The 10,985-nt window shown below is 33.4% G+C and overlaps 1 protein-coding gene across 1 annotated transcript in view; it reads right to left on the reverse strand.

Annotated features, from left to right (window-relative positions):
• Positions 1-10,569, reverse strand: part of LOC127731781 (mothers against decapentaplegic homolog 6-like) — a 30,180-nt gene extending 19,611 nt beyond the window's left edge. The window contains exons 1-2 of the mRNA XM_052240614.1: positions 9,625-10,569; positions 656-712 (exon numbers count right to left, since the gene is read on the reverse strand). Of these exons, the coding sequence (XP_052096574.1) occupies positions 656-712; positions 9,625-10,018 (451 nt within the window). The 5' untranslated portion in view covers positions 10,019-10,569. The remainder of the gene's footprint in view (positions 1-655; positions 713-9,624) is intronic.
• Between the last annotated feature and the right edge of the window lie 416 nt (positions 10,570-10,985).

Raw genomic sequence — 10,985 nt, forward strand, 5'->3', positions numbered from 1 at the left:
CAATTGACGGAGTTAACTCCCCTGGTTGTCATTAACTGAATATCATATGTTCAGACAATTAACATGATTAACAGATGAAGAAACCATGTTTACAATAGAGAATGATAGTAAATAAGATCAATTTCACATAATTGTCTCCCCTTGTCATTTCTATTGTATTAAATTAAATGATTATCTCCCTTATTGTAAGCTAACAATGTACGTAGTTGTTAAATTCCCTTGTAAAATTTCCTCTCATTTATGCAATGACAAATATATTTTCTATTTCTCATAATTAAGTGCATCCTATACAAATTTATCTAAATATCACACTTTTAACCTCAGATATCAAACATGTCAAGTCAATAACAAACTTGAAACATTTGTACATAACATCTATAAATAGAAATAAGAAGATGTGGTATGAGTGCCAATGAGACAACTTTCCATCCAAGTCACAATGTGTAAAAAAGTAAACAATTATAGGTCAAAGTACGGCCTTCAACACAGAGCCTTGGCTTACACCGAACAGCAAGCTATAAAGTCAAGTTAAGACAAAACAGATAATATCATGGAACTGTGCGACAAAAAAGTTCATTTATCTATAATCCTCTAATGAATTTTCAATGCTACTTTTGAATGTGGTGTAATCAGATATGTGACTTGTTGAACTGACCTGTAATATGTACCCGTTCTAAAGCTGACCTTCCAAGAAATGGTGATTCTAATTCATCTGAAAAATAAATTAAACGGTAATATGTCATGTATGTGTACCAAAAATAGGAAAAAAGTCAACTTACGCTATAATTATACCTAAAATAAGAACAAAGTCAACTGACGCTATAATTATACCAAAAATAGGAGAAAGGTCAACTTGCGCTATAATTACACCAACAAGAATGTGTGCATAGTACAAGGATGCCCCACTCGCACTTTCATTTTCTATGTTCAGTGGACCATGAAATTGGGGTCAAAACTCTAATTTTGCATTAAAATTAGAAAGATCATATATCATAGGGAACATGTGTACTAAGTTTCAAGTTGATAAAAATACCATGACCAAAAACTTTAACCTGAAGCAGGACAGACAGACGGACGGATGAACGGACGGACGCACAGACCAGAAAACATAATGCCCTACTTATATCATAGGTGGAGCATAAAAATAGGAACAAAGTCAACTAACGCTATGATTATACCAAAAATAGGAACATGGTCAACTTACGTTGTAATTTATACCAAAAATAGGAACAAAGTCAACTTACACTATAATTATATCAAAAATTGGAGAAAGGTCAGCTTACGCTATAATTATACCAAAAATGGGAGAAAAGGTCAACTTAATCTATAATTATACCAAAATTGGGAGAAAAGGTCAACTTACGCTATAATTATACCAAAAATTGGAGAAAGGTCAACTTACGCTATAATTATACCAAAAATTGGAGAAAGGTCAATTTAACTTACGCTATAATGATACCAAAAATTGGAGAAAGGTCAACTTATGCTATAATTATCCCAAAAATGGAAGAAAGGTCAACTTACGCTATAATTATCCCAAAAATGGGAGAAAGGTCAACAAAAATTGGAGAAAGGTCAACTTACGCTATAATTATCCCAAAAAAGGGAGAAAGGTCAACTTATGCTATAATTATCCCAAAAATTGGAGAAAGGTCAACTTACATGACTTACGCTTCAAGAAATTTACAAGGCCTTCCCACCATGTTGTTCATATTCATGGACATATATTGTAACCATGGTAACGGGGTAAATCAATTTAACTAAAGTAATAATTCTTTTGTTAAAGAGGCATAACTCCTTAAAACATGTACAGAAAGCATTACTTCTAATGTGTATAAGAAAGTATTTGATCATCTAGAATTTATAGTTACTTTTATCTATATATGTTTTAATAACAGAAGTTGTATAAGTTCTATATATTAGATAATTTTTACTTATTCTGTCATCTGTAATTACATATTATTATGTATAATTGATGCTCCTGTAGCGCAGTTACTGCATCTGAGTTTGTTTAATAAAGTTCAGAAGTTCTAGAAAGCCATCAAAGTTGTAACACTGTGATTCAATATTTAAAAGGAAAAAAAAAAATTAAGGTAGTTATATATGGAAGTTTTTAACGACATTGACTGGCTATACAGCCCTTGCACGGTCGATCGGCAATTAAGGTAGTTGAGGGGTATACCGCCATCTTGAATTGTACAATCACAGTAAATAATCGGGCTAGTTCATTACCCAAATCTGCAAATTTGGAAACAAATTTGCAATTTATTGGTTACACTGTTTATTTAAATAGAGAAAACTTAGTTTTTTATTGCATTATCGAAAATGTTTTAACAAATACCAAATATTTGTGCTTTTAGAATTAATTTTTCAAATAAGCCATTTAAGGGGAGATAACTCTTTTAGTACAAAATTTATACTGGACATATAGGGAAATTTTCATTTTTGACTTGTAGCAAGAAAACGGATTCGGTGACACCCTTTTTTCTTTTTATTTTCTTAAAATATATTATAAAACCTATCTTCTCATATTTAATTTCAAAATTCTGTCTCATAGATTTCTTTTTATGCACTAAAATGTTTTATCATGAACAATCTCAGCAAATTTTGGCAATTCTGAATGACTCGTATCTTGAAAAATAGCGTAGTAACCCATTCTTTTTATCATTTTTTTGAAAATGGCATACATGGCATAGTAAAATCTTCATTTTGGCAAAGTATAAGAAAATTCTGTCATTTTTTTCTATACCCCTGAACTACCTTACATGTAACCAATAAACTAGATCTATATTTTATCCTTGTAATATACATCGTAGAAGCCATAAGAAAAGCACACCTGATGCACCAAGTTTAGGTTTTGATTTTCAATCAATTCCAAATAAAACATTTTTCTCATTTAATTCACAGTGAAAATTGCAATACATTGTTACAAGACATATATACATGTAGCCGTAACCCCTATTTGCTAAACAACATTCAGATGTGGATCTAAGAACTTGACGTTAGTGGGTGAAAAGGGGGGGCTTGACAATCACACTTTTGTACTAAGAATTTCATACATGTCATATACACATTTCTCTAATTCTGACGCGATTTATCCTTTTCCTGACCTGTTGATTATTTTTATCTAATCAACGTGTGGTTTGTTTGACCTCAAGTATTCATTGGTCAAAATTCGATTACTAAGTCAAATTTTCTCGGTTTCCTCTGAATTTTCTATTGTGACGTCGTGAAAAAAGGCGACCATGTCTGATGGCGTCACATAGAAAGAACACATCTTTTGCAGATCATTTGAAAAAAGGAATAAGTTTGCCTGCATATTGTATAAAAATTATTAGAGAAACAGAATCCACCACCAAATCTCGTGTAATACGATATTTATCCACTCTCAACAATTAAATTTTAAATATTTAAATCGCTTGGTGAGCCTCACGTTTTAAATTTCAAAATTTAACAGTCTCGAGTTGATAAATATCGTATCACACTCGATGCAGTGGTAGAATCTATACGTAGCAGCAATCACAATTTGATATACCACATTTAGGTGTGAATAATTACTGTATTTGAGGTCAGTTGGGTAGTAACCCCTAAACAATTTTGTACAAGGAACATAGCTGCAACCCCCTTATTGCAAAATCTATACCTCCAATACATTCAGCGTTTTATACTTCTATGTAAAATAATGTAAAGATGAGAAAAATGTAACGTATTGATTATTAAGCACTAAAAGATAAAATTAAGAATGGAAATGGGGAATGTGTCAAAGAGACAACAACCCAACCAAAGATCATAAAACAGCCCAAGGCCACCAATGGGTCTCCAACACAGCAAGAAAATCCTGCACCCGGAGGCGGGCTTCAGCTGGCCCTTAAACAAAAATGTGTATTAGTTCAGTTAAAATGGACATCACACTAAACTGAGAACTCTGAAACATATACATTTATATAAATGAACAAAAATTAAAAAAACATACATAGTGGAGGGGTTAAACAGTGTTTTGTGAGATCTCAACCCTCCCCCTATACCCCTAGCCAATGTAGAATAAGCACACACACAGAGCTTGTTTAATGCATGCAGAAGTGTTTTATAGAGAATTACAATACAATGTAATCTGTTTTTAACATTTAACCACAAAGAAAATATTTTGTCATTTAATTTTAACTAAATATAAATATTATTTTAACTTGTTGTGTAAATATAACATTCAACCACATTTCTCACCTCCACATACAAGAATGGCAAACTCCATATAAACCCTTTAAGTCTATGAATACAGTGAGATGTGAGGTACCAGTACATGACAAAGAGGTATCAGTATAAACCAAAGAGACAGAAACCTCACAACAATTGCCATACTATTCTAAAGAAATTTTTAAGGACTGTACTCAAGATTTTTTTCTTAACAAGCAAATTAAAGCATGTTACTAAATGAGGGGGTAGGACCTTTATGGGGACTCTGGGATCAGGTGTTTTTAAGCTCGGGATTTCGGGATTGATCCTTTCGGGATCCAGGAATTCTTTTATCAAAAATTTCGGGATGTCAGGATTTAAATTTTTTTAAATTCGGGACCTCGGGATTCCATGTTACTAAGCCCGGGATTTCGGGATCAGGACCCCTCCTACCCCCCCCCTAAAGCTTAATTCACAAATCAAAAATTGTCAAATGTGAATGTCATTCATGGAATAAGGTTTTTGTTGAAGTAAATGTACATTGTATTACAAGCTTCCCACCATGAACATGTAGTTTTTGGCTTGAAGATTACAAGAGCCTCTCAAGAGACAAGATAATACAAGAGCCTCCCAAGAGACAAGATTACAAGAGCCTCCCAAGAGACAATATCTTTGGATGATTTTATTAATCTTTCATTTCTAATGACAACATTTCATTTAACATTTTTAAAGAAGAATAACATTTGTGATCCCACAATTTCAAGATACTACACTACCCTCGAGCTACTACCATGACTTCTATGAGAAGTATTCATAAGACACTACTACCATGACTTCCATGACTACCATGACTTCTATGAGAAGTATTCATAAGATACTACTACCATGACTACCATGACTTCTATGAGAAGTATTCATAAGATACTACTACCATGACTACCATGACTTCTAGGAGAAGTATTCATAAGATACTACTACCATGACTACCATGACTTCTAGGAGAAGTATTCATAAGATACTTCTACCATGACTACCATGACTTCTAGGAGAAGTATTCATAAAATACTACTACCATGACTACCATGACTTCTATGAGAAGTATTCATAAGATACTACTACCATGACTTCTATGAGAAGTATTCATAAGATACTACTACCATGACTACCATGACTTCTATGAGAAGTATTCATAAGATACTACTACCATGACTTCTAGGAGAAGTATTCATAACAATCAAAATTAATTTGAAAATAAATGGAAAGAAATGTTTTGTCTGTCAGAGGTCAGAGGTCAGTTTTCAATTGGAGAACAACCTCTACAATCTAAAGAATATATCTTTTTATTTTCCTGGAGAATTGGTAGGTTATATTCCTTTAGCATTGCTATATATATGTTTGTGAATTAGAAGACTTGTAATCATGGTAATCAAGTCATCACGGGTACGACATTGGTGCTCACGGGTAAACATAGGTGTTAAAAGGTACAAATAGGTGTAAAAGTTTATATGTTCAGTTTTGTAATTTATAGACATGATTTCTTCGGTCACCTTTAGTAAGGTGAAAAAAAAAACCAGCAAGGTGATCTTTCACATGCTGTATGTAAACAAATGTTACAACAGAGGTACAATGTACAATGAAAAATCTTATTTTTAGCTACTATGTGTCATAATTGGCATTGTCTTGTAAAAAATGTAAAAAAATTAATAAGATTGTTAACCACTTATAAGGTTCAGACTTGGGACAGGTACATGGACATGTGGCAGAGATAAACTAGTCTTTTTAAGGTCTTGACACTCCCCCCTTTTTTAATGCGACCAGTCGAATAACAAAAGATCATACATTGATTGATAGATTGGTGTTTAACGCCACTTTCAACACTATTGTGCTATTTTGTGGCCGTCAGTTTTTATTGGTGGACGAAGCCGGAGTGCCTGGGGAGAACACCGACCTTTGGTAGGAAAACTGACAATCTTAAGTCAATTAAGATTGGAGTCGAGTGCATCTGCCCTGTGCGTGATTCGAACTCACAACCTCAGTGTTGACAGGCTAGTGATACAGTAGTTTGACTACTCAGACCACCCGGCCAGCGAGGCCCTAAAGATCATATATTGACCACCCTAAATAAGCCATCGAGGCCCCTAAAGATCATACTTAGACCACCCCGCCACCGAGGCCCCTAAAGATCATACGTAAAGAACAATCTGTATAATTGATTGATAATGTTTGATGTTTAAAACTCTACTTTCAGCACTATTTGCTATATTGTTGCAACCATATTTTGATTGGTGGAGATAGCCAGAATGTCCGAAGAGAACCAAGACCCTTGGCAGAAAAACTGACCATCCTAGTCAATTAATTAAGTCTAACACACCTGATGCTTACAGGGTATGAACTAACAACCTCAATGATGACAGGCTAGCATTACAATAGATGAATTACTTAAAGACCACTTTTCCAAGGAAGCAACAAGAACATTCTGTAGTGACTGGTCATAACATGACTGACCTACATGACCTATCTATACTATATAGCCTTGACCAGTGATTAGACTAATAAAGTCATAACATGACTACTTATACATATTATAAAGAGTATTCAGAATAACAAAAATAACCTTACATCATGTACATGGAGCTACAAATCTAAATGGTAGTGCTTGGTACTGCTAAAATACCAAATTCTGATTGGTCTAAATTGTAACGCTAGAGTTTTATAGCATTCTTGGTAAATATGGTAAACCGTTTTTATCTATAACAGAGATATGCATTAAATTGTTTTCATTTGACCTTCTTTTTACGTAATTATACCCCTCTTTCTCAATTACTGTCCTCTACGAGATAGTGGTAAAAACAGTATTTTCACTTGACCATGCACCAGTCTACCAGCCCAAGCCTAGCCTTTTAAAATATCTAAAAAATTGTTTTCATTTGACCTACTTTTTACCTAATTATACCCCTCTTTACTGTCCTTTACGAGATAGTGGTAAAAACAGTATTTTCACTTGACCACAGGTCTACCAGCTCAAGCCTAGCCTTTTAAAATATCTAAAAAATTGTTTTTAGTTGACCTAGTAAGACCTACTTTTCACGTAAGTATAGCATTCTACAGAGATTTACTGTCCTTTAAGGAAAAGAGGTAGACAATAGTGATAGATATATATGAGGGGCCTGATGGGGGGGTCTCATCACGATTCACGAGTTGATTTTTTTGTCAATCACGATTCACAGAAAATAAATTTCCATGATGACGGATCACGAAAATATAAAAAAAAAAAATCTGTAGAAAAACGGATCACGATAGCGAAAATGAGCCGATCCCGAAGAACTAAAATAACCCATCAGGCCCCTCATACATGTACATGTACATTGTACATGGTACAGTCAGAAGTTACATATCAATTTGATTTTTGTTGACAATTGACCTACTTTTGACCTATTTATGGCCCTTGGACTCAAAAACATTTGAATTCAATAAAAGTTAAAAATCCTCATGTACTCTTTGACCTACTTTTGACCTATTTACATCTAAAAATGAATGTTGTAATCAATTAACTGTATCATGTCTTGGACAAATTAAGACACTTTTGGTAATTGGTTAAACCCAGGAAAGAATTCAACCAGTTCACATGGATAAGGTGCGAGATGCAAAAATAGATAAATTATAAAACTGAACAGTTACACAATGCCATTGTAATAAAAGACAGACAGTTAAAAACAAAAACAAAAGGTACAGTGTATGTATGAGGAAATCTAACCTTATAGCAGATGACCAAGCATAAAACTACATACTAAAATCAATACATGTTCACATGTACTACAGGGTTGCAGTCAAAGACAGCCAGCTCAGAGTACTTTATCTAATCGTGTGTTCTTTAACACTTCAATATCAGCTAATGTATCTCCAATCGGATTTCAAGACATCATCATATTTTAAAAACATGATGTATTGTCCATACTTATATTTACTCCAAAAATATGTCCCAAATTTATTGTATTGTACTGTCATGATTGTACATTGTTGAAGGAAAGACAAACATGTTTTATGACAGCAAGGTTTACACAATTCCCAGTACAGTTCTTAAACCCAAACATATATATATATCTAAGACACCCCCCTTTTCCCACTAACTTCCAGGACCATTTCCCTAGATTTTGCCATTGATTATTCTTAAGGTATCTCTTGCCTCTATGTTCCACCTATCATTGGGGGAGTGGAAGAAACTTTAAGATGTCTGGGCCCACCCTTTTAAATAAGAGTGGATGTGCCATTTCTTCCCCCCCCCCCCCTTCCACCCCCTCGACTGTGCAAGACCCTCATGCGTAGTCAAGGTCTTTAAAATTGTGAAAATAAGAAAAGTTGAATTAAGTTAAATTTTAGTTTTAGTATGTCTGAATAAGCTTCCCACAGTGGGTACGTGGAAAATCAAACTCAATGTGAGCTGTTAAATGTATTACTCATTGTTAAAGGAAATGAGTCCCCAAAAAATTTGAAGTTTTTGTTTAATCTGAATTAGTGACCAACTTTCAGACTCAAAATTAATGTAATTAATAAAAATCTATACAGCTATAGGTATTTTTGTAGTCATAGTAGTTGGACCAAGATAATCTTCTGTACAATATTTCTTCTTTTAATTCATAAAAATATGTAAATTTACTAAACACATCCTAAAATTTATTTGTAAACAGATTTCCAGAAATTTTGACCATTAAACTCAGGTATAATTATTGATATATGTAGCTTTAAGAGAATTTTCTTAAATCTTAATTTCAAGAATTCATAAGTTAATCATGTAGATGGGCTTAGGTTTTTTAACTTTATTTTGTTATTAACAATTAACATGATTAATGGGACATCAAAATTAAAACTTTGCAAGAAGATATTAAACTTGTGAAATTTTAAAATTTATGTAAGGAGAGAACATTTATATAAGAACGTCTTAGTAATTGTAGTACATGTACATGTTTCAACTCATGTATCTAAACTGAAATTTCATCATGTTCATAAAATCAGTTCAATTTTTTCTTTTTATTTATCATGTTTATTGATAACAAATGATATAGATTATTTTTTTTTTTTTTTAAAGTTTACTGTTTAATATATAACATTAGATATAAATGGACATCTGATAATAGTATACATGGAAAAATTGGGACTATTATTATACATAGTCCTAGTGAAAACTCTTAATTGTACTGCCTACTGTCCAAATACTATTATAGCACAGATAAACTGACAACCTATATAAATCTACTTAGAAAGTGTCTATACATAGAGTATTATCAGTAAGTACCTGTTACACTGGTGAATGGCTCCAGAGATACTACTCACTTAAAAAGGATGATAACTTTTACGACTTGAACACCCATCCCCCTTTTTTCTACAATAAACATTTTCCCCTTTGCAGCCCCCCTGAGTTGATTTGGTTTATAAGTTTATGGAATGTCTGTGAATTACCTGACTTACGGCTCCAATGATAAGGGTTACAGCACACGTAAACATCATCGTCAACAGTTTCACAGAAAGGCATTCTCCGAAGTTCTGAACTCCCTGAAATGTCCGACCACCTCCAAATCTGAAGGCACAAAATATGAGGCGCTACACACCTCCTCCCGAGCCGTAAATCTCCTTTAGGTAACAATACACAACCGGAGTGTTCTTCGCCCTTGCTTTCAACACTTTGAATTAACATTTCTAATTGTTTTTCTTTTAATCTTTTCAATATAGACTGAGTGACTGATTTTTTCTCTAATTCTTCTGGATTGTTTTCATCCGAACTCTCGGTTTCATGTTGTGCGATCCGACTTTTCCACAAGCGCTTCACGTGGGAAGACCTTTTAGAACGGAACATAAATCGTAAACAAGCCACATTTGACTCCTTGTTATTTTCTTCTTTAAAAACAATATTTTTACTGACTACCTTGGCGAAAACGTTGTTCGTAGATGTAGAGACAGTTAATGTTCTATTTCTTTAATTAACACTGATTCTAATGAAAATCACATTTTCTTAACTTGTGACAATCGTGTAGGTTTGTAAACACTGCTCGACCTAATTAACACAGCAGGTGCCCGTTAGATCAAACCATTAATTAGCCTTAATCCGATAATTACAATAACTGTAATTGATGAAGCTCTCGTCAATTAAATATACAAACACCTTTGATAATTATGGGGGCTCTGTTACACAAAGTTTTACACACCTTCACTAAAATCCCAAACAGGTAAATAAAGAAGAGAATTCCTTCACTGAAAAATCTTCAAATTCAATTTTGTGTATTGATTGAACTGTCGCATATCATGTTCTAATCCATTTTGCTTTAAAATGACCATAATTCATAACAAATATTAGAATTTCGTGTTCAAAACATTGCAATCATAGCTGCTTTGACCTGGGTTAGTCTATTGTTGATCGAGGGGTGCAAGGTCAAAAATCATTTACCTGTACGGCCATTCATTGATATGCATCTGTTTACACATCGATTTCTGTCTTTATTGGAATAGATTTTACCAAAAAATCGTGATATTTGGAACTTAAGGCATTTTTTACAATTGCTTTCGTAATTTTATTTTGTAAGATTCATTTTCTGCCATAATTAATAAAATTGTGTAAACTACCTACAAATCTTTAACACAGTTAGTTATTTAGATAACGGTCCGGTTGATTGGTCAATTACAAGCACGTGGTTCGTCTAGACTTTTTGGCGCGGGTGTATGTCGCCAGTACTCGTTGCTTAAAATGTTTTATCAGATAGTCCGTATAATATTTGAAAAGCACTCTATTTGACAAGATTTCTTCGGGGAAACAATTTAAAATAATT

The sequence above is a fragment of the Mytilus californianus genome, unplaced genomic scaffold (genome assembly GCF_021869535.1).
Source record: "Mytilus californianus isolate M0D057914Y unplaced genomic scaffold, xbMytCali1.0.p SCAF_20, whole genome shotgun sequence".
Taxonomy (NCBI): domain Eukaryota; kingdom Metazoa; phylum Mollusca; class Bivalvia; order Mytilida; family Mytilidae; genus Mytilus; species Mytilus californianus.